This window comes from Octopus sinensis, linkage group LG6, assembly GCF_006345805.1.
Source record: "Octopus sinensis linkage group LG6, ASM634580v1, whole genome shotgun sequence".
Lineage (NCBI taxonomy): Eukaryota > Metazoa > Mollusca > Cephalopoda > Octopoda > Octopodidae > Octopus > Octopus sinensis.
The window spans coordinates 9,483,303-9,505,322 of record NC_043002.1 but is presented as its reverse complement, the minus strand read 5'-3'; the positions used below and the strand labels follow the sequence as shown (position 1 = coordinate 9,505,322).

The following is a 22,020-nucleotide window of genomic DNA, read 5'->3' as shown; positions in this document are numbered from 1 at the left end:
ACAAGGACTGGTTTGATGAGAACTGTGCAGAGATCAAGCAACTACTAGAGGAAAAGCATCGTGTTTACAAAGATCACCTCACTGACTCCAAATCAGTTTCAAAGAAGGACAGACTGCAGATTGTACAGAGCAAAATCCAAACGAAGTTGCACCTGATGCAGGATTCCTGGCTTAGTAGCAAAGCAGACATGATCCAGGGCTTTGCAGACAGAAATGACATGAAGAATTTCTATGACAGCTTGAAGGCAGTTTACAGCCCTACAACTGCAAGAACACCGTCTCCCTTCCTTAGTGCTGACGGGGCAACACTGATCACCGACAAGGAAACGATATTAGAGAGATGGGCTGAACATTTCAACAGTGTCCTGAATAGGCATTCCACCATCAATGGTGAAGTCATTGATAGACTACCTCAAGTCCCCATTGAGGAGTCAATGGACATCGAACCAACTTTGGAGGAAATTCAGAAAGCATGCTGCCTACTGTCCAGTGGCAAAGCACCTGGTCTGGACTCCATCCCAGCTGAAGTATTCAAAGAAGGAGGTATGGCCCTGACCAGGAAAATTCACCAGCTGTTTCAGCTTATCTGGATGCACGAGACAGTGCCTCAAGACTTCAAGGACGCTCCATCATCCACCTCTACAAGCGAAATGGAAACCACCAGGTCTGCGATAATCATCGTGGAATTTCACTACTGTCCATCACAGACAAGATCCTGGCTAGAGTTTTGCTCAACCGCTTCATTGCACACCTAGAGCAGGGTCTCCCACTTGAAAGCTAGTATGGCTTCTGGAAAGAGCGTGGGACTATCGACAGGGTGTTTGCTGCTAGACAGCTGCAGGAGAAGTGTCGGGAGCAGAACGTCGACCTCTACTCCACCTACATCGACCTGACCAACGCCTTTGATACCGTTAGTAGAGAAGGTCTCTGGAGAATCTTGGCAAAGTATGGATGATACCCCAGAAAATTCATCACCATCGTAAGACAACTACACAATGGCATGTTGGCAAGGGCAAAAGACAACGGAGAGACCTCTGATCCATTCCAATGGAGTGAAAGAAGGATGTGTCCTTGCTCCCACCTTCTTCAGTCTTATGTTCTCAGCCATGCTGACAGAGACACAGACATAGGCATCAAGTACTAGTCCAATGGTTCAGTCTTCAACCTCGGGAGGCTCAAAACGAAAACCAAGGTTCCAGTAGACACCGTCAACAACCTCCTGTTCACAGATGACTGCACTCTCAATGCTGCTACTGAGTCCAACATGCAGCACAGCGTCGACTTGTTCTCTGGCGCCTGCAACAGCTTACGATCAATACAAAAAAGACAGAGGTAATGTATCAGCCAGCTCCAACCAAGTCCTACATTGAACCCACATCACCATCAACGGGCAGTGATTGGACGAGGTGGACAAGTTCAACTACCTACCTTGGCAGCACACTCTCAGGAAATGTTGTCGTCAATGACAAAATCAACGCCAGACTTACCAAGGCAAGCGCTGCCTTCAGCAGGCTACGCAAGACTGTCTGGAACAGGAGGGGGATCACCGTCATGACAAAGATCAAGGTGTGCCAGGCTGTTGTTCTCACAACGCTGCTTTACGGCTGCTAGTCCTGGACGGTCTACCAGCGTCATGCCAGGAAGCTGAACCACTTTCATACAATACGCCTTAGAAAACTTCGCATAAAGTGGCAGGACAGGATCCCGGACACCGAGGTACTAATACATGCTAACCTGCCCAGCATTCATACCATCTTGATGCAGTCTCAGCTTCGCTGGGCAGGGCACGTAGGTCACATGTCAGACGATCGATTACCAAAAAGATTGCTCTTTGGCAAGCTGCAAAAGGGAAAGCACTCACAAGGCGGCCAGAAGCGCTTTAAGGATACCCTGAAAGCCTTCAATATCAACCATGACACTTGGGAGCAGTCTGCTCTAGACAGAGAAGGGTGGCGATCAGCTGTCCACAGGGGTGCCAACACATGCAAGACCAATAGGATCGCTGCTGCAGAAGACCACAGACAAGCCAGGAAGAACAGAGTTAACAACCCTGTAGCAGGCGCTACCATTCCCTGTCCACACTGTCAAAGACTCTTTGAGGCACAGATTGGCCTCACTAGCCATCTGCGAACTCACCAAACAAGCCCACCCCCATTCCAGGATGACTAGATGGTCTTCGTCACATCGACAGACAAACTACACTCTTGCTTTGGTTGGATTTTCTGGAGGCATTAAAACCATGGTGGCTATCTCAGTCTTCAGAATCTGGTGAATTTGCTTGTCTTGACTTTGAAGACAGCAATAATTCTTTCAGACCTTTGACATATGTTTGTAATGTTGTTAGACTGTAGGCGTAAGAGTGGCTGTGTGGTAAGTAGCTTGCTTACCAACCACATGGTTCTGGGTTCAGTCCCACTGTGTGGCACCTTGGACAAGTGTTTTCTGCTATAGCCTCGGGTGGACCAAAGCCTTGTGAGTGGATTTGGTAGACGGAAATTGAAAGAAGCCCGTCGTATATATGTGTGTGTATATATATGTATATGTATATGTATGTGTGTCTATGTTTGTCCCCCCAACATCGCTTGACAACCGATGCTGGTGTGTTTACATCACCGTAACTTAGTGGTTTGGCAAAAGCAACCGATAACATATGTACTAGACTTACAAAGAATAAGTCCTGGGGTCGATTTGTTCGACCAAAGGCGGTACTCCAGCATGGCCACAGTCAAATGACTGAAACAAGTAAAAGAGACCCTGATACTTTTCATCCCTGATTTCCCTGTAGCTTTTCTCATATCTGATGAATGGAAAAGGTCGAAGTTGTGCTCTAGATGAAGATATGTTTTTTTGTGCTTACTGTAGTTGATTTTTGAAAAATGATATTTAACACTACTTTCTGGTGTCAGTGGCTTCTAGTACTTAGATGTTCTATTTGGTTATGCCCTACTGCTAGTTACAAAGGTTTTAATCCACTTTATACATTCATATGTGTAATGTTAAATGTTGCATTACTTTTCCACTACAATTAATTCTGAATATAAAATGAATCACAAACAAACAAGAAAAGTAAACTTTGTTTAGTATAGGTTTCATTCAGAATAGAAATGACGTTTTTTTTTTAACTAAAACAAACTAGAAGGATCGAAAATATCCTTAAGATTTCTTGTCCCTGTATAACTCAGTTTCTTCATGTTAGGTACATTTTATTGTGTGTGTGTGTGTAATATTTGGATGATTATTATTTTAAGGAAGAAATAAAGAATGTTGTGATTGCTTAGATGCCTTAGTTTAAAACGGGTCACAGACACAGCATGAAAGACTTTGCGTGTAGTCTGTTTGCATCGATTTACCCTGTATTTAGAAATAGCTACCGATCCTATAGTTGATTTTAAGTAGTAGTAGGCAGCTTTAAACACATGATCCAAGGGAAAAGGGTGTGATTTAACCAGTCTAATTTTGTCAAAAATGAATTCTCTACGAACTAAATTAAATGGTAAATCTAGTACATTAGTGAATAAGGTTTTAACGAACATACGGTAAATTGCAGACAATCCAGTGTTATTAAAGAGAAGAGTAATAAATAATTATGGTATAGTCGAGAATATGGTACAATTAGGTGAAGCTAGAGATGCTGATCAAAGAAACATATGAAAGGGTTGAGTATTGATCTAGCTGATATAGTTAATGGATAAGAAAACGGCTGGTAATGTAAGGCGTGTCGCACTGACCTTACACCAACATAAAAATATTAGATATATATATATATAACCATGATCAATAACTAAGTATGGTATGCTCTAGACGTAAATATAAACCCAGACCGTGTAGTTAACATAATGACATTTGTTTCCCTTTAAATTAAATCTCTTTTTAAATGTCACCATTTTAATATAAGTTTTTATATATTCTCGACAGAAACTAATGTAGCAAAATAGTCAACGAAATTCAAAAGGAAATACAAAAATTCCTTTTTGATACAATCGCAAAGAGATCAGCTGTTATATTCTATTAAATGTTTTAAGTTTATCAGTCTTTTGTTGTAAGAAACTGGAACATCAGTGACTCAAATCAATTTTATCAATTACCCTAAAATATAGCATTTCACTTCAAACGGCATCCCCATTTACTAAAACTTTTAAAGAACAAGCCTTAGTCTTTTTTCAAACACGTGTATTTTACAATAATATTCAGATATTTTAATGCCACTGCATTTAAGCGATGTAGCACTAATTATTTCAAGTAGAATCACATGTTCAGATATTCAAAATTATTGTTTGTGACTAACAGACAAAAACTTAAAATATATATATATAAAATCTAAAAAGTTGCCTTTAAAATTTTTCAAGCAGCAAAGATAAAGAAATATCAATTAGGAAAATAAACCAAATCTTAATTTCTTTAATATTATCGTTTCGAAAAACGGACACTATTCTTGTAAAAGGAATTATGAGATCAAATATGAATATATGTCATAAATATATATATATATACATTTGTATATAATTGCCAGCAGAGAGAGAATTTACTGCATGGAGATAATTAACACGTTTACACAAACACGTACTTTAATTAAAGACATATTTCGAGTCGCAACTGCTATTGTAAAAGAATATATATTTAAAGTTAACCATGTGTTATTACTGAAGCACAAAAAAATCGAAACGAATTTACAACAATCCGCAACATTTAGTTGATTTTATTCGCTTATAGTCAATATATGTTGTAATTAACATTTTGTAAATAGCAAGAGACCGTGTTTTTAGTTTTTAGTTTCCCTTGGCAGCACAAAAGACTATGACTTTAAATAAAAAAAAGTAAGTCATGTTGCTAAAATGAGAATTAAGTCGGGGAAAGTATGTCTTCCCGGCAACGACTGAAACCAATTTCATCCATCATAAAGGATGAACGAGATTATGGCTTAAAACCCGCTTAGAACGGAACCTTAATTCTACCACTAAATCCTAAAAGACTGAGAAGATATTTTGTTCTACATACATACGGTATTCTACCGAAAGAATATGTGTTGAATTTATTTTAAAACGAAGAACTTAAACCACATGAAAGCTAAAAATAGCGAAAAGGTGACGTAAACAAACAACTTCCTGATTTTCTTACAAATCATATCCGGAATTTTTTAAAATTTATTCCACATTTTTAAAGGAAATTGTAAATATTCTAAGTAACTTCGTTTTTACTTTCTACAATAATGACTTTCGCTTTAATCGAATCCACTTAAATTTCGTCCGATTAAAGAATTTGAAAGTCTTTTGATGAATGTTTTAGGAAATAAAATCGTTTCAAAGTTTGAACTTAAACAGTTTTGATTCTTTAAAATTAAGTTTTGATGAATGAAAACGATGCCTTGATTGTTTTTAGTTTGCTTTGTAGAATAGTTTGTGCGTGACTGAATGTTCCAAGGAATTATTAAAAGTCTGTAAAAAGTTTAAAAAATCGAAATAATAGATTGAAATAACAGTTTTGCTACTTTTGCCGCTAAAGCAAGAAAGAGATCATAGAAAGGAAAAAAGACAACGTATGACATATTACTGAAGTATAAAAGTTCTTTCTGTTTTCTTTTTTAAATCAATATATTGGCATATGGCCAGAGAAAGAATAGATCTGACTTACGTTTGCACTTGAGGCACTGTTTGTAGGCTCCCCAGATGAAGTCTCCGCATTTGTCGCACCAAGTCGGATTAGATCGCAACTCCAAGACGAAATCATGTCCAACTCCGAGTCGTAATTCTCCTTGACTCAGCAGAGCCATTTCAATCTGTTCTTGATAAACAACCACGGCATCGGAATTGGATGAGTTTAGGTGAGTGTCGTCGTGTTCAGCCCAGTGGCTGTGGCGACGATGGTTGTTACTGTGATGAAGATGAAGGTTGTCGTTCCGTCTCTTCTCATTTGGCGTCAGGCTGCCTCCCACTCCGCAGCGACCTTCTCCTCCGCCCGCCACCACTGCTCCTTCTCTGCGCCTGTTGAACGGCTGCGAGAAGCCAAAACCCTGGAACATATTATCAATATTGGCCTGTAAGCGTACCCACTTCTTTTTCATGGCGTCCACCATGTCTGTCGATGTGTTGTTATTCTCGTTGCTGCCCGTGCTCACTGGATTCAGGGATCTTGTCAACTGGTTTTGAAAATGATTATTGTTGTACGTATCATTTTCGTCTGGAGTCGTTGCTCCCGTTGGACCGCCGCAGTATCCAGTGCCCGTCCCACCTCCCGAATTCTCTACTGCACCGTCTATTCCTCGAAAATAAAAGTGCTCTAGAAATTCACGAGCCATGACTTAAGTAGTTTAACCACGTTTTACCTTTATTTTATTTTTTCTCTCACTTATTATTTTTTTTTTTATTAAAATGTATCAAAACCAGATTATCAAAAGAAAGTCGAGATAATTAATCACTGCGTAAAGACATCTATTCGTCCTTTACACAGACTATAAATTACAGAACAAGCTTTAACAAACTTTTAATTATTTCAAAATATCTTTTTTTTTTTTTAACGTTGTTAATGTTGCGATTATATTCCCGAATCACAGACACTGTATGGGTTTTCAAAAGTAATAGGTTGTATTGGAATTCACTTCGGTTATTCTAACTTCTGCTGGAGTACACGTCACATCTGGAAAAGAAATATTCCATGAGTAAACAAAACGTTAAGCAAACAACATATTGTATTTTTGTCTCAATCGTAATTACAAATATCATCCCAATTAAAAACTATTAAGAACTAAAGATAATCTCAAGTTTCAAGAGGCATAAAAATACGTTGGAAGAACATACATACATACATGCCTATACAAACACTTACCTATACACACATATACATATATTTACACACACACACATATATATATATATACACACACACATATATACACGTGTGTATATATATACAAACATATATACACGTGTGTATATATATATATATATGTATATATATATATGTGTATATATATATATGTGTATATATATATGTATATATATATATATGTGGTATATATATATATGTATATATATATATATATGTGGTATATATATATATGTGTATATATATATATATATGTATATGTATATATATATATATATATATATGTATAAATATGTATATATATGTATATGTATATATATATATGCATATATATATATGCATATATATATATGTATGTATATATATATATATATATACACCAAAGTAAACACATAAATGTGAAACAAGTTGGGGAGAAATAGTACTCAAATACCGGAGACAGAGTAATATGATTTATAATTATTAAAGCTGCAAAAAAAATCACAATAAACTGCTACTCAGAGTTTCACGTTCCTATTCATTGGAGAGTTTAGACTGAGAATGGAACAATACAGTTTGTATATATAAAATATACAATTTATATTGACAGATACACATTTGAAATTGGTTTCTTTTCATTGGTCCTTTCGACAAAAGGCTTTTTTTTCTACTCAATAATGACAGTTTTAAAATCATATATATATCTATATAGGGAGCACTCTATCAGTTACGACGGCAAGAGTCCTAGCTGATGCGATCAACAGAACAGCTTGCTCCTGGAATAAACATGCAAGTGGCTGAGTACTACACAGACACGTGTACCCTTGACATAGTTCTCAGGGAGAGTCAGCATGATACAGAGTGTGACAAGGCTAGCCCCTTGAAATACAGTTACTACTCATTTTTGCCAGCTAAGTGGACTGGTGCAACAAGAAATAAAGTGTCTTGCTCAAGGACACAACGTGTCGCCAGGAATTGAACTCGTGACCTTACAATCATCAGCCACATCATGCCCTAATCACTAAGCCACACACCTTCACATCATCATCGTCGTTTAGCATCCGCTTTCCATTCTGGCATGGGTTGGACGGTTCAACTGGGGTCTGGGAAGCCAGAAGGCTGCACCAGGCCCAGTCTGATCTGGCAATGTTTCTACGGCTGGATGCCCTTCCTAATGCCAACCACTCCGTGAGTGTAGTGGGTGCTTTTTGCAAGGCTGGCAACGGCCACAATCAGATGGTGCTTTTTACGTGCCATATACATATATTCATATATTTACATATATATATATATGTATATAAATGCATGTGTATTTTTTTCAATGTGTAAGGATGTTACAGCCTACTTATAAAGGTGTTATTCAAATCTTGATACTTCCGACATATGTTCCGAATAAAACATTGGTATTATTTGCATTCGTTACCTTAGCAGTAATTCTAAGACTAGAAACTCTGTTTATCAATGTAAAATTACTACTGGTTCTGATGACTTTTTTTACATAGGTAGTTCTTCAACTCAGTTGTCCAAAAGAATATCTAACCATTACTCTACATTTAGACATATCAATACAAACAACAATACTAGGCTTAGTAAATTAATTTGGTCTCTAAAGGAATATAATAAACAATTTGATTTGGAATGGAATATTTTATCTAGATCCTTTCCATATGATAAAGGTAAATCCTTTTGTCCACTCTATAACGAAGAACAATATCTCATGCTGTTCTCAGAGAATTCTCTTGTAAACACGTTTAAGTAATTTCTACCAATCAGTAAAATCTGACCTTTAACTGTCTTCTTACATTTCATTTCCACTACACATTTATTTCCACGCTGTTAACCTTTATTCACATTCATCAATCGCACTATATTTCTTCACTCTTAATTTTCTGTTAATTTCTTTATTTCTCCTCCTTCTCTTTCTCTAAATTGCTTTTGACGTTAAATCTATTGATAGTTTTTTAAAAAAATAGCTTGCCAGCGTTCCCCTTCATCATATACGCGGTAATCACATTGGGTTAAAATGGCTTATTGGTGTGTTTTCTTTCTCTTTTTTTACCCTGATGAGATGATTGTTTTTGTTTTTTAAACTCCTGAAAGAAAAGTGAATTATTCAAATAGAGAAGAAACGCTTGACTAACTTAGAACCAAAATAAATAAACAGGTTAGAAGATATAAAAAGCCAGAACTTGTTACAAAGAAAAATATATAAACATACAAGAGAAGAGGAGGAAAGAAACGAAAATGTTGTTGCATAGGTCAGAAACAAAAATACAGAAAAGGAGAATCAATAACTTATCACATTTTTATTCGGGACCTTTCCTTAACCTAATTATAGAAAATGCCTGTATACTTATCCTATCTCAAGTTTTTATTAAAGTTGTGGTAGATCTCATGAATTTTCTCTACTTGGCTGTAAGCACATGGGAGAAGATCTCGTAAGCACATGGAGACACATCTTGAACGAAGAAACAGCAATGTTTTCACTTCACGTTTTGTTGAAGACTCTTGCTGCTCAGTATATTTATGTACGTGATTTTAAATGTATCGTAATTTTATAGATATATTATATTTTAGAATATTTTCCTGATCAGCTGCCTATTTTCTTTGAAATACTTTTACAGGTTTTCAGAAGCACAGGAAAATATGACTGAATCATACGAAACTGGAAGTATATATATATATATATATACACACACACACATATATATATATATATATATATATATATTTACAGTACAAAGTAAGATAGGGGTTATGGGTGCAACTCACTATGGGATATCATTTATCCAATATACTGTTGGTATTTAAAATCTGTATTTGTATTATTATCTTATCTATTGATTTATATAATATTTTGTATGCTTTTGATGTTCTCATTTGGAATAAATAATCCAACATTATAATATCCGTAAGTTGATGAACAAACCAAATTTGTTTCTCCATTTTCTTATTTGTATTATATATATATATATATATATATATATACATATATATCACTGGTGTAGTAGCACTATAGTTAACTGCTACAAAGGTAAAGGTGACACTTTAGATACAAATAATTACAGAGGTATCAAGTTGTTGGATCAGGTAATGAAGGTGTCACGGAGAGGATCATAGCCCAACTAATTAGGGAGAGAGTCAGTTTGGATGAGATGCAGTTTGGGTTTGTGCCAGGGAAAAGCACCACTGATGCTATATTTCTGGTAAGACAGCTGCAGGAGAAATACCTAGTACCTAGTCAAAGTTAAACCCCTGTACCTGTCTTTCGTTGACATGGAGAAAGCCTTTGACAGGGTCCCCCAATCCCTTATCTGGTGGTCAATGAGGAAACTAGGGATAGATGAATGGTTAGTGAGAGCTGTGCAAGCCATATACAGGAACGCTGTCAGTAAGGTGAGGGTTGGCAACGAGTACAGTGAAGAATTCTGGGTGAAGCTAGGGATCCACAAAGGTTCAGTCCTCAGCATCCTCCTATTTATCATAGTCCTCCAGGCAATAATGGAGGAATTCAAGACAGGATGCACCTGGGAGCTCCTCTATGCTCACGACCTTGCTCTAATTGCTGAATCATTATCAGAATTAGAGAAGTTTCAGGTGTGGAAACAAGGATTAGAATCAAAGGGCCTTAGAGTCAACCTAGCTAAAACAAAAGTCCTAATAAGTAGGAAGGCAGGCAAACCACAAATCCCTTCAGGTAGATGGCCCTGCTCGATCTGTAGAAAAGGCGTAGGTAGAAACTCTATAAGATGTATTCAGTGTAAGCTATGGACACATAAGAGGTGCAGCAATATCAAAGGAAGGCTAACTGGGAGGATGGTTTTCATATGTGGCAGATGCTCGGGAGCTATAAATAACACTGAAAATGTGCAGAGAACAACTTCCACCACATTCCAGGGAGAAAAACTAGAAGTAGTTGATAGCTTCCGTTACCTAGGTGACCAAGTCAGTAGCAGGGGTGGGTGCGCTGAAAGTGTATCTGCTAAGATAAAAATAGCCTGGGCAAAGTTCAGAGGGCCTCTTGCTCAGAGTAAAAGGTAGACTGTATGACGCATGTGTACGAACAGCCATGCTACATGGCAGTGAAACATGGGCCATGACTGCTGAGGACATGTGTAAGCTTGCAAGGAATGAAGCCAGTATGTTCCGATGGATGTGTAATGTCAGTGTGCATACTCGACAGAGTGTAAGTACCTTGAGAGAAAAGTTGGACCTAAGAAGCATCAGACGTGGCATGGTCATGTGACGAGAATGGATGAGGATAGCTGTGTGAAAAAGTGCTACACCCTAGCAGTTGAGGGAACCTGTGAAAGAGGTAGACCAAGGAAGACCTGCGATGAAGTGGTGAAGCATGACCTTTGAACTTTAATCCTCACCAAGGAAATGACCAGTGACTGGGACCTTTGGTAATATGCTGTGCTTGAGAAGACCCGGCAAGCCAAGTGAGACCATAACCTCGTGGCCTGTGCCAAAAATGTAAGCAGCCCACTTATGCGTACCTTTCCTTCATTGGACACTAAACTCTGCTTGCGAAGACCTGCTGAGGGAAGCGAAATCGAAATCAAATTTGATGACTGGCATCTGTGCTAGTGGAGCGCTAAGAGCACCATCCAAGCATGATCGTTGCCAGAGTAGCTAACTGGCTTCCATGCAGGTGACACACACACACACATGTATATATACACAAAGGGTTTCTTTCAGTTTCTGTCAATCAAATCCACTGACAAGGCTTTGGTCAGCCCAGGACTATAGTAGAAGACACTTACCTAAGATTCCATGCGTTGGGACTGAACATAGTTGGAAGCAGGTTTATTACCACACAACCAGGTCATTCTTGACCTCTACTGACTAAAAGGTAATCCTGTACAAGCTATCACAGAGTCGTTGGTGATTAAATCCAGCAACTCCACAAAGGAGAGAGATTTGGGGACAAACTGCAGGATGAAAAACAAAATTATCCTTAAGAAGGTTATAAGGATAGAGACCTCAGGCAACCCCTCCATAGAGCCCTACAAGAAGCAATTGTTATGTGTATGTGTGTAAGACCCGACAAACGAAATGAGTTCATGACTGCAAAGACCCAACAAATGAAATGAGTCCATGGCTTGCAGGACGACCTGCTGTGCTTACCTTGGATCATAGGGTGACCTGCTGTGCTTGAGGAGACCTATTGAGTCAAGTACATCAACATCAAAATAAAAATCAAATAGAAATTGTAGTTGTGATACTCGTGCTGGTGGCACGTAAAAAGTACCCACTACACTCACGGAGTGGTTGGCATTAGGAGGGGCATCCAGCTGTAGAAACACTGCCAGATCAGACTGGAGCCTGGTGCAGCCTCCATGGCTTCCCAGATCCCGGTCGAACTGTCCAACCCATGCTAGCATGGAAAACAGACGTTAAACGATGATGATGATGATGATACCCTGTCCTAACATCAACCACTTTACAGAGTGTCCTGGCTGCTTTTTACATGTCACCAACAGCAGTGATGTCATCGAGTCACATGCAGGACAAGACCCCTCAATTGGTGAGGGTAATGATATTGAGGGAAAGAAAAAGGTGTCATGCATTAGAGGAAAAACATGGCTATCTCAAGCGGAGAGAAAAGATGGTGAAGATGCGATGGTGGGGGCAGTACACTCAAGTTACAAGGAAGTATATATTGTGAAGTGAAAAGGCAGCAAGCTGGCAGAAATGTTAGCATGCCGGGCGAAATGCGTAGCCGTATTTCGTCTGTCGTTACGTTCTGAGTTCAAATTCTGCCAAGGTCGACTTTGCCTTTCATCCTTTCGGGGTCGATAAATTAAGTACCAATTACGCACTGGGGTTGATGTAATCAACTTAATCCGTTTGTCTGTCCTTGTTTGTCCCCTTGTGGGTAGTAAAGAAATATATATTGTGAAGTAAACTGGGGACTGTAGGTAGAAATTCTATATGGTGTGGGTGGTTAGATGAGTTTACAAGATTGCAAAAGCAGAGTGGGAACTGGGGGGAGGGAGAGAATATAATGACTGGACACAGATAAAGGGAGGGGGTATCAGAGTGGTATGTAGTGAGGAAGAGATTCAACAAGGACATACTGTATACATAAAGAATGAAGAGGAATAGAGCAGTGGTGAGCAAGAGCAGAGGAAAGGGTAAAGTGTTAGGAAGATGGGTTGTGGGATCCAAGGACATCTCTTTATACCCTTGATTAGCTGAGGGGGGGCCTTCTCAAGCAGAGAAAATTGCCACTTGTCTTGCTCCTTTGTCATCTTCTCTGTGAGCCTCAACATCTTTAGATGTTGAGAAATGATCTCAAGATCATTTCTCACTACTTTGTCCTCTTCAACAATTTTTCCCCCCACATTTACCAAGCAGCACTTCTTTACACAGCTGCCCTCGTCCATATGCATTACATGACCATACCGGTGCAGTTTTCTCTCTTGCACAATACAACTGATGCTTTTCAAAACATTTACACTTCATCATACATGCACAATGACATTGCTCACCCAGTGAAGCATACTAGCTTCATTTCTTTCAAGCCTTTGCATGTCCTCAGCAGTCACAGCCCACGTTTTACTGTCATGTAGCATAGCTGTCTATACACAAGCATCATACAATCTGTTTTTTCACTCTGAAGGTGAGGCCCTTTGTTACCAACAAAGGTAATAGCTCGCTGAACTTTATCCAGCTAGTACTTATTCTAGCAACTACCCTTTCAGTGCAATCTCCTCCACAGCTAATTTGGTCATCTAGTCAATGAACACTGTCTACTACCCCTAAGGACCCCACTGAGATTCTATACACCTCTTATAGGTCCATAGCTTTCACTGAGCAAACCATATAGAATTTCTACCTACACTTTTTCTATATATTGAACAGGGGCATTTCCCTAAAGAGGTCAGCTTTCCTGCTTACTAGTGCTTTGGTCTTTGCTAAATTAACTCTAATGCCCTTAGATCCCAGTGCTTCCTTCCCCACCTGAAATGTCTTCCTGAACTCTAGCAGTCATTGGCATAGAGGAGCTTCCAATGGCAACCAGTCTTAAATTCCTTTGTTATGGCCTGGATAACTATGATAAACAAGGAACTGACAACCAATACTTGGTGAGCTCCTATAGAGAGATAGACAGACAAATAGATAAATAGACATTCAAAGCTCACTCTGTGAGTGAAGAGAGAAGATTAATCCCTGTTCACAGTGCAAATGGGAGTCCAGATGGCCCCTGTGCAAAGACAATCCAAACACAGACAGGTGTTGCAAAGAGTGACCGGTAGAGTGGAAATGGCATGAGGCTGAGGTAATCCAAACACGGACAGGTGTTGCAAAGAGTGACCGGTAGAGTGGAAATGGCATGAGGGTGAGGTAATCCAAACACGGACAGGTGTTGCAAAGAGTGACCGGTAGAGTGGAAATGGCATGAGGCTGAGGTAATCCAAACACGGACAGGTGTTGCAAAGAGTGACCGGTAGAGTGGAAATGGCGTAAGGCTGAGGTGTCATTGCCAAGTTGGATGTCTCTGAGGTGTTCCGCGAACCGGTCAGCTAAGTGGTGTCCCATTTTCCGATGTATAGAGAAGGGCAGATAGAGCGGGAGATGCAGTAGATGACATTGGTAGAAGTGCAGGTGAAGGAGTCGGTGATGTGATAGGGTCAATGATGGGTGCCGGTGAGGAAGGTGGTTTTGGAGAGGTAAGAGCAAGTGTGGCAGTGTGGGCAGGAGCAGGGGAACAAGCCAGGTTGGGAGGTAGGGTTGGGGAAGAAGCTGTGGACCAAGAGGTCTCATAGGTTATGGGCTTGTTTGAAGGAGGTGAGGGGTCGGTTAGGGAAGATGTGCGAAGTGGAGGGTTCAGACTGGAGTCGCCAGAAGGCCCAGAGAATGGTGCGTTGGAGAGGTAGAGTGGTGGGGTGGTAGGTGAGGGAAAACGGGAAGCAGGAGATGGTGGGGCGGGTTCAGGGGGAGAGAGCAGATGCACGGTCCACAGAACATACTCTGGCAAGGGCAGTGTGGATAGTGGTGAGGGGAAATCCATGTAGGATGAAGTGGCAAGGTATGAGTTGAAACTGAGTCTCAAAGTCATGGTCAAAGCCTGCATAGATGGAGGAATTGGGAATAGGGGATGGAAAGCTTGGTGTGTTTAGGGTGGGAGAAGGAGAAGTTGAGGTAGAAGTGTGAGTCTGTGTGTTTGTAGTGGATGGAGGTGGTGAGAGTGGAGTGATGCCCTCCTTAATGCCAACCACTCTGAGAGTGTAATGGGTGCTTTATATATATATATATATATAAGTAGCTTGCTAACCAACCACATGGCTCCGGGTTCAGTCCCACTGCATGATACTTTGGTCTTTTTATATAGCCTTGGGCCAACCAAAGCTTTGTGAGTGGATTTGGTAGACGGAAACTGAAAGAAGCCCGTCATATATATATGTGTGTGTGTTTGTGTGTGTCCCCTCACAACATCGTTTGACAACCGATGCTGGTGTGTTTACGTCCCATAACTTAACGGTTCAGCTAGGCTTAAAAAGAATAAGTCCTGGGGTCGATTTACTCGACTAAAGGCGATGCTCCAGCATGGCCACAGTCAAAATGGCTGAAACAAGTAAAAGAACAAAAGATATATAAATATATTTATACACACACACACACATAGGCTCAGGCATGACTGTGTGCAGAAGTTTGATTTCCAACCACATTAAGGCCTTGAGTCGATTTGGCAAACGGAAACTGCAGGAAGCCCATCGTGTGTGTGTCCGTGTTTGTGGGGGGGGGGGTGCACGCGCCTACGTTTGTCCCCCACAAACGCTTGTGTTTATGCCCCAGTGACCTAGCAGTTAGGCAAATAGACCAGTAGGGTAAGTAGGACGATTTATTAAACAATTACCGGGTCGATTCGTTCAACTAAAATTCAAGTCGGTGCCCCAGCATGGCCGCAGTCTAGTGACTGAAGCAAAGATAAAAGATATGCGTGTGTGTGTGTGTGTGTTTCCTATAACCCGTGGTTAATAATGTCTTAAGGTAATATAAATGCTAAATGCTTTTGCAGGTATCGAATTTTCAAATTATCAAACAGAATGAGAATTTGTGCGGGATAATGGAATTTTCACTAAATATTATGTACTATAACTTGGAATCTGAAAAAAATGACATACATTGCTATGATTGAAATGATTAGTCAAATCACAATTACCATTATCATAAGAATTAAATAGGGCAGCTCTTTGGATGAAATGAATAATTTAAAACAGACAACTAGCATCGGATCATACAGGATTGCACTGATTTACCTTGTGGTTGCAAGACTCTGCAATAACATGAAATATAGCAGGTAACATTTTTAAGGAAGTCGTTGGCATCATGCGTCAGGGACGGAACCTTGTTAAAAGAAGGACGGATGCAAACTCAGAAATATTTAAATTAGCTTACAGTAGGGAACTTTTGCAACGTTCCTCCTCCGCCCCTGACAGCACTAACATACCTTTCTTGAAATAGTAAATCTGATGTCTGCTAACCACAGACATAATGGAATCTTATTTTGGAAAGAAATTATTCAAAACCAGTGTTTATTAAATGAGGAATTAAAGATAACGGTGTATAATTAAGTATAATGACTGTGCTGAGAACGGTTTCTACTGAAAGTAGAATGTCTTAATGGCTAATTTATTTTCTTTATGTCTTAATAGCTTGTTTATTTTCCTTTGTATAATTTATTGCAAATTGACATATAAAGAAGAAAACAATTGATACGCTTGTTCACTCCAAAGATCAAACAAAACCATAGAGAGAGAGAGAATGAAAGAAATCAGTGGTGAAACCGAACCACACTCCATGAGGTGCTTTAAGGTGGAATGACATGGAGACTATTACCCAGCTGTTGCTTTCTTATGTTATAACGCGATGGCAAATTAGTAGATTATCCGAAAGATAATCTTAAACTGGTTAAAAAAAGACTTATGTTGAATCACATGGCTTGCCCCACCCACTCTCGCTCTTCAAACACAATCGTCCGTAATTATATGACAAATGTTGGCTCACATTGTCTCTGTTCCATACAGCAGTCGCACACAGAAATTTGACAAATGAGAGTAAAAGTACATCAGCTGAAAACTTCATTAAAATTATGAAAAATCGTTAAAACACAGCGTTACAGATTTCGTTATACATACCTTATTTTATATAGATACCCCATTCTTGGGGATTTTTTTCTTCATTGACAGAATATGTTAAAAGAAACGTACCCCATGAGCTGAAAACTGTACTAAATGAGAATATGTAATCGAAATCATTCGTATCAAGATCGCATATTTTGGTTGCTAGAATTACTCGGACGAAATGTCAGTTTCGTAAATGTATTTCGCGTTTAAGTGAGTTCAGTCCCGTTTACAAACCGTCGCTAAATATTTACTGGTACGCCATCATCACACTTAAGACTCGCTTAAAAACTGCTGCTACTGTGGCTTCTTGTTGCTTCCCTCGCACTCCAACTCAGCTACAGTTCTTACATGTCAACACATACTAAACTCAGAACCCGCACTATCTATCATCCGCTGAAGAGAAGCTGCAACTAACTTATTATTTCATACTACCTCTTCCGACTGCTGATGTCAGACATCGATTTTAATAAATCTTATCACTGATCCATCAGTTTGTTTGAAGCTTCGTACAACTTCACCTTCTTTCCTTCGAAAGCTAAACATTACAGCATTTCAGTATTAACTATAAGCTTTCATTTCTCTTTTGCTTTTCCTTTTTTTTTTTTTACCTCAGTAAGAAACGGTGAAAGTAAAATAATTCAAAGCAGCAACAGGCAATCAATAGAATTTCTGGAATTAGGGAGAAAAAATAATTAGAGAACATGATTTTCAATAATAATTTCAATATTTTCAATAATTCTTCTTCTTCATCTTCATCATCATCATCATCATCATCATCATCACCACCACCATCACCACCACCACCATCATCATCATCATCATCATCATCATCATCCTTTAATGTTATCTTTTCCAATGTGTCATTAAGATTGAAAACAAAATCATAAAATTCCTTTTACTTAGGGTCTTTCCTGTCCTAGAAAATTTTGATTGTATATTTCTTTCCATCTTTCAAGTAAAGAGCAAATTTTTTTTTTAATTTATACTACTGCCTTCAGACCTAATTTTTTCAAAAGTTTTATTATGGAGATTGTGGAATCTATTACATTTTAGTGGGTCAATGTTAGATGCTTGTGTAGAAACTTAAGAATTTCACAACTATGAAAAGACTTGCTGTCAGCTTTATCTAATAAAACCAGAGTGAGAATTAGCTGCCATTTAAGATAAAAACTATTTCTTTAGCATCTATATCAGTACTTTGTTATCTAAACATTTCTTAGATAACACATACATATCATCATCACTACCATCATCATCATCATCATACTCATCATCATCATCATCATCAATATTAGACTTATAACATCTACTTCTTCATGCTGCATGGGTCGAATGAAGTTTATTGAAGCAGATTTTTCCATGGCATGGTGTCCTTCCTATCACCGACCCTTACTAGTTTGCAATCAAGGTAATATTACCCCCATAGCCAGAATATGTATTTGCAGAATATATGAAATGAGTGACATTCGTTAATAACAATCGAGCGATATCAAGAGATTCAAATATACATACATGCATACACATGAACACACACATACATGCACATGCACACACACATACATACATGCATATATACATACATACATACATGCATGCACATGCACACACACAGATACATACATACATACATACATGCGTACGTACGTACATACATACGTACGTATGTACGTACGTACATACATACATACATACATACGTACATACGTACATACATACATACATACATACATACATACCTACATACATACATACATACATACCTACATACATACATAATACATACATACATACATACATAATACATACATACATACATACATACATGCATACATACATACATACATACATGCATGCACATGCACACACACAGATACATACATACATACATGCGTACGTACGTACATACATACGTACGTATGTACGTACGTACATACATACATACATACATACGTACATACGTACATACATACATACATACATACATACATACCTACATACATACATACATACATACCTACATACATACATACATACATACCTACATACATACATAAATACATACATACATACATGCATGATGATGATGATGGCCATCCACTTGTGACTGAGGAAGACCATTGCTGACCTTTAGGAACATTGTGCGCTCTAGGACTGACTTATATTTTGCCGCTGCTGTTGAGCGAATGGTCTTCGTCCCAGAGCTCGCAAGATGGGAGAAGTCCGAAACATGGCCCTTTGCTATTTGTAAGACCCGCAGAAGAGAAAGCAGGTCAACCCCCCGATACCGAGAGCATCGACGGATGGATGAATGCGCATCCAGGCTCAGCGGTTGCGTAGGAAGTCGGGGACAAGAAACAGGAAGAAAAAGTGAGAGAAAGTTGGAGCGAAAGAGTACAACAGGGGTCGTCACCACCCCCTGCCGGAGCTTCGTGGAGCTTTGGGTGTTTTCACTCAATAAACACACACGATGCCCGGTCTGGGAATCGAAACCACGATCCTCCGACCGCGTGTCTGCTGCTCTAGCCATTGGGCCATTGCACCTCCACTTGCATTTGCAGCTTCATTGGTGGCTGATGAGCCCTGCTCTTGACAAGCATACACCACTGCAAACATTGCAAACCAAGCTTTCCCTATTCACTACACCTGCTGTCTGCTTTCGAGCAGCACACTTAAGTTCTTCATGAAGAATAAATGTTCTCTCAAAGGTGTCAACCCCTTCCTTAACCTGCTTCCTCCATCTGTGGCATTGCTCACCTAGTCCTAATCAGTCTCTGGCATATCACAGGCCTTTAACAAGGACTTGACACAGTTCCCCATATAACATCAGTTTAGGGATCCTGCTATCCTTCATTCTAATAAGGTGTCCAGTCCAACATAACCGGTGCTTGTGCACAATCGCCTCAGGATAGCTTTCTTCAGGACCTGTGTGTCTGGAGTACTTACGGTCCAGCCAACATTCAGCATGTGTCTCAGACATCTCTGATGAAAACATTCAAGGACCTTTACATGACATTTGTAAAGAGTCCATGCCTCACATGGAGTAAAGGAGCAATGCCAGTACACATGCATGGTACACAGCAATTTTTGTTTGCCTTGTGATACAATGCTGGTGCCAGAAATGAAGCTGAAGAGACTGGAGGGTATCAGTTGCTCTCTTGCAGCCTAAAAAATATTTCATCATCCAGGGAACAAGAACAGCTGAGTGTGCTGCCCGGGTAGACAAACTTGTCTACCACTTTCAGTATTGTTCTTTCAACCAAGATAGCTGGTTCCACATATGGATTTCCTGGTGCAGGCTGGAACATTACAACAGTCTTGTCTAGGCTAATGCTGAGTCTAAATGTCTTGCAAGAAGCAGAAATACGATTCATAAGTACTTGCATGTTATCCACTGTACGAGTGACTAAGTCACAGTCATCTGCGTAAAGGAAGTCACGAATAAGAGACTGGAAAACTTTTGAATTGGCAGTAAATCGGTGCAGATTAAAGAGCAGCCAGCAGATCGATACCTAACATATATTCCCAGAGAACTAACCTTAGCCAAAGCATAAGTAAAAGCAACAGCAAAGTACAAAGAAAAGAGAGCTGGGCCAAGGATGTCACCCTGCTTTACACCATTCTCTTCAGGAATGGGTCCTGCCATGCCACTACCAACATTGACCTTCATGAAATTATTTAATCATAGAGACAAAGTGATCTGGACATCCAAGTTTGCCAAGTATTTTCCATAGCAAGGCCCTATTCACAGTATCAAAGGCCTTGATTAAATCAATGAATGTCTGGACAAGATCCATATTCTGCTCATAGCACTTCTCCTGCATCTGTCTTGCTGTGAAAATCATATCCATTGTCCCTCTACCAGATCGGAAGCCACACTGAGATTCAGACAGGACATCATTTATGAGACATCCATTCAGCCAGGTAAGAAGAATATTTGCCAGAACCTTGCCAGCAACTGATAATAGAGCAATACCTCTGTAGTTACCTCACATTGTTCTGGCTCCTTTTCCTTTATAGAGAGGGAGAATAATTACATCCTTCCAGTCCTTAGGCATTGCACCATCCCTCCAGACAACACTAATAAGTTCATGAAGGGACTGTATGATGTAATCACACCAAATCACAAGACCTCAGCCAAATTCCATCCCTTCCAGGTGCCCTACTAAGATTCAATTTACTTATTGCTGTCATTACCTCATCTATTGAGGGCATGGAATTTAAGGGGCCAATGATGGGTCTTTGGTGCATAGTATCAATCACTGTTTCATCCACAACTGACTCATGGTTCATAAGTTCAGGGAATTGTTCAATCCAGCGACCTGTGATTTCTGTTGATTTAGTAAACAGAGTAGAAGACTCCTTCAAAAGCAAAAAAGCTGATGCAGAGCTCTTAGGCCCATAAACTTGCTTCATAAGATGGTAAAGTTTCTTCCTGAACATCACAAGCAAGATCCTCCCACCAAGTGTTCTGCATCTTCCTGAGAGATCGCTGCAGTAGTGATTTTACGCTGCTATAATGGGCAAGTGCTAGATTTTGCTGCACAGCTGAAAGTCCTCTGTACAGCAATACATTGTGGGCATGGTGCTTTACAACCAATAGTTGCTGAACCTTAGCATCATTTTCATCAAACCAGTCTGTGTGTCTGGCAGTAGCATATCCCAGTGTTTAAGCAGCACCTTGATTCGATTCCCAGACCGGGCATTGTGTGTTTTTATTGAGCGAAACACCTAAAAGTTCCATGAGGCTCTGGCAGAGGGTGGTGGCAACCCCTGTTGTACTCTTTCACCCCAACTTTCTCTCACTCTTTCTTCCTGTTTCTTGTCCCTGACTTCCTACGCAACCGCTGAGCCTGGATGTGCATTCATCCATCCTTCAATGCTCTCGGTGTCGGGTGTTGACCTGCTTTCTCTTCTGCGGGTCTTACGAATAGCAAAGGACCACGTTTCAGACTTCTCCCACTACAGAAGACCGTTCGCTCAACAGCAACAGCAGCACCTTGAAGAACCTGGTCTCGAAAATCTTCCCATACTATGCTCTTTCCTCATACTGTGCTCTTCCCATACTGAAGCTCTTTCCTCAACACAG

The 22,020-nt window shown here is 39.7% G+C and overlaps 1 protein-coding gene across 1 annotated transcript in view; it reads right to left on the bottom strand.

Moving 5' to 3' along the window:
* The window catches only part of LOC118763816, a 61,357-nt gene extending 44,013 nt beyond the window's left edge, over positions 1–17,344 (bottom strand). The window contains exons 1-2 of the mRNA XM_036503634.1: positions 16,947–17,344; positions 5,629–6,630 (exon numbers count right to left, since the gene is read on the bottom strand). Coding sequence (XP_036359527.1) covers positions 5,629–6,292 — 664 coding nt within the window. The 5' untranslated portion in view covers positions 6,293–6,630; positions 16,947–17,344. The remainder of the gene's footprint in view (positions 1–5,628; positions 6,631–16,946) is intronic.
* Between the last annotated feature and the right edge of the window lie 4,676 nt (positions 17,345–22,020).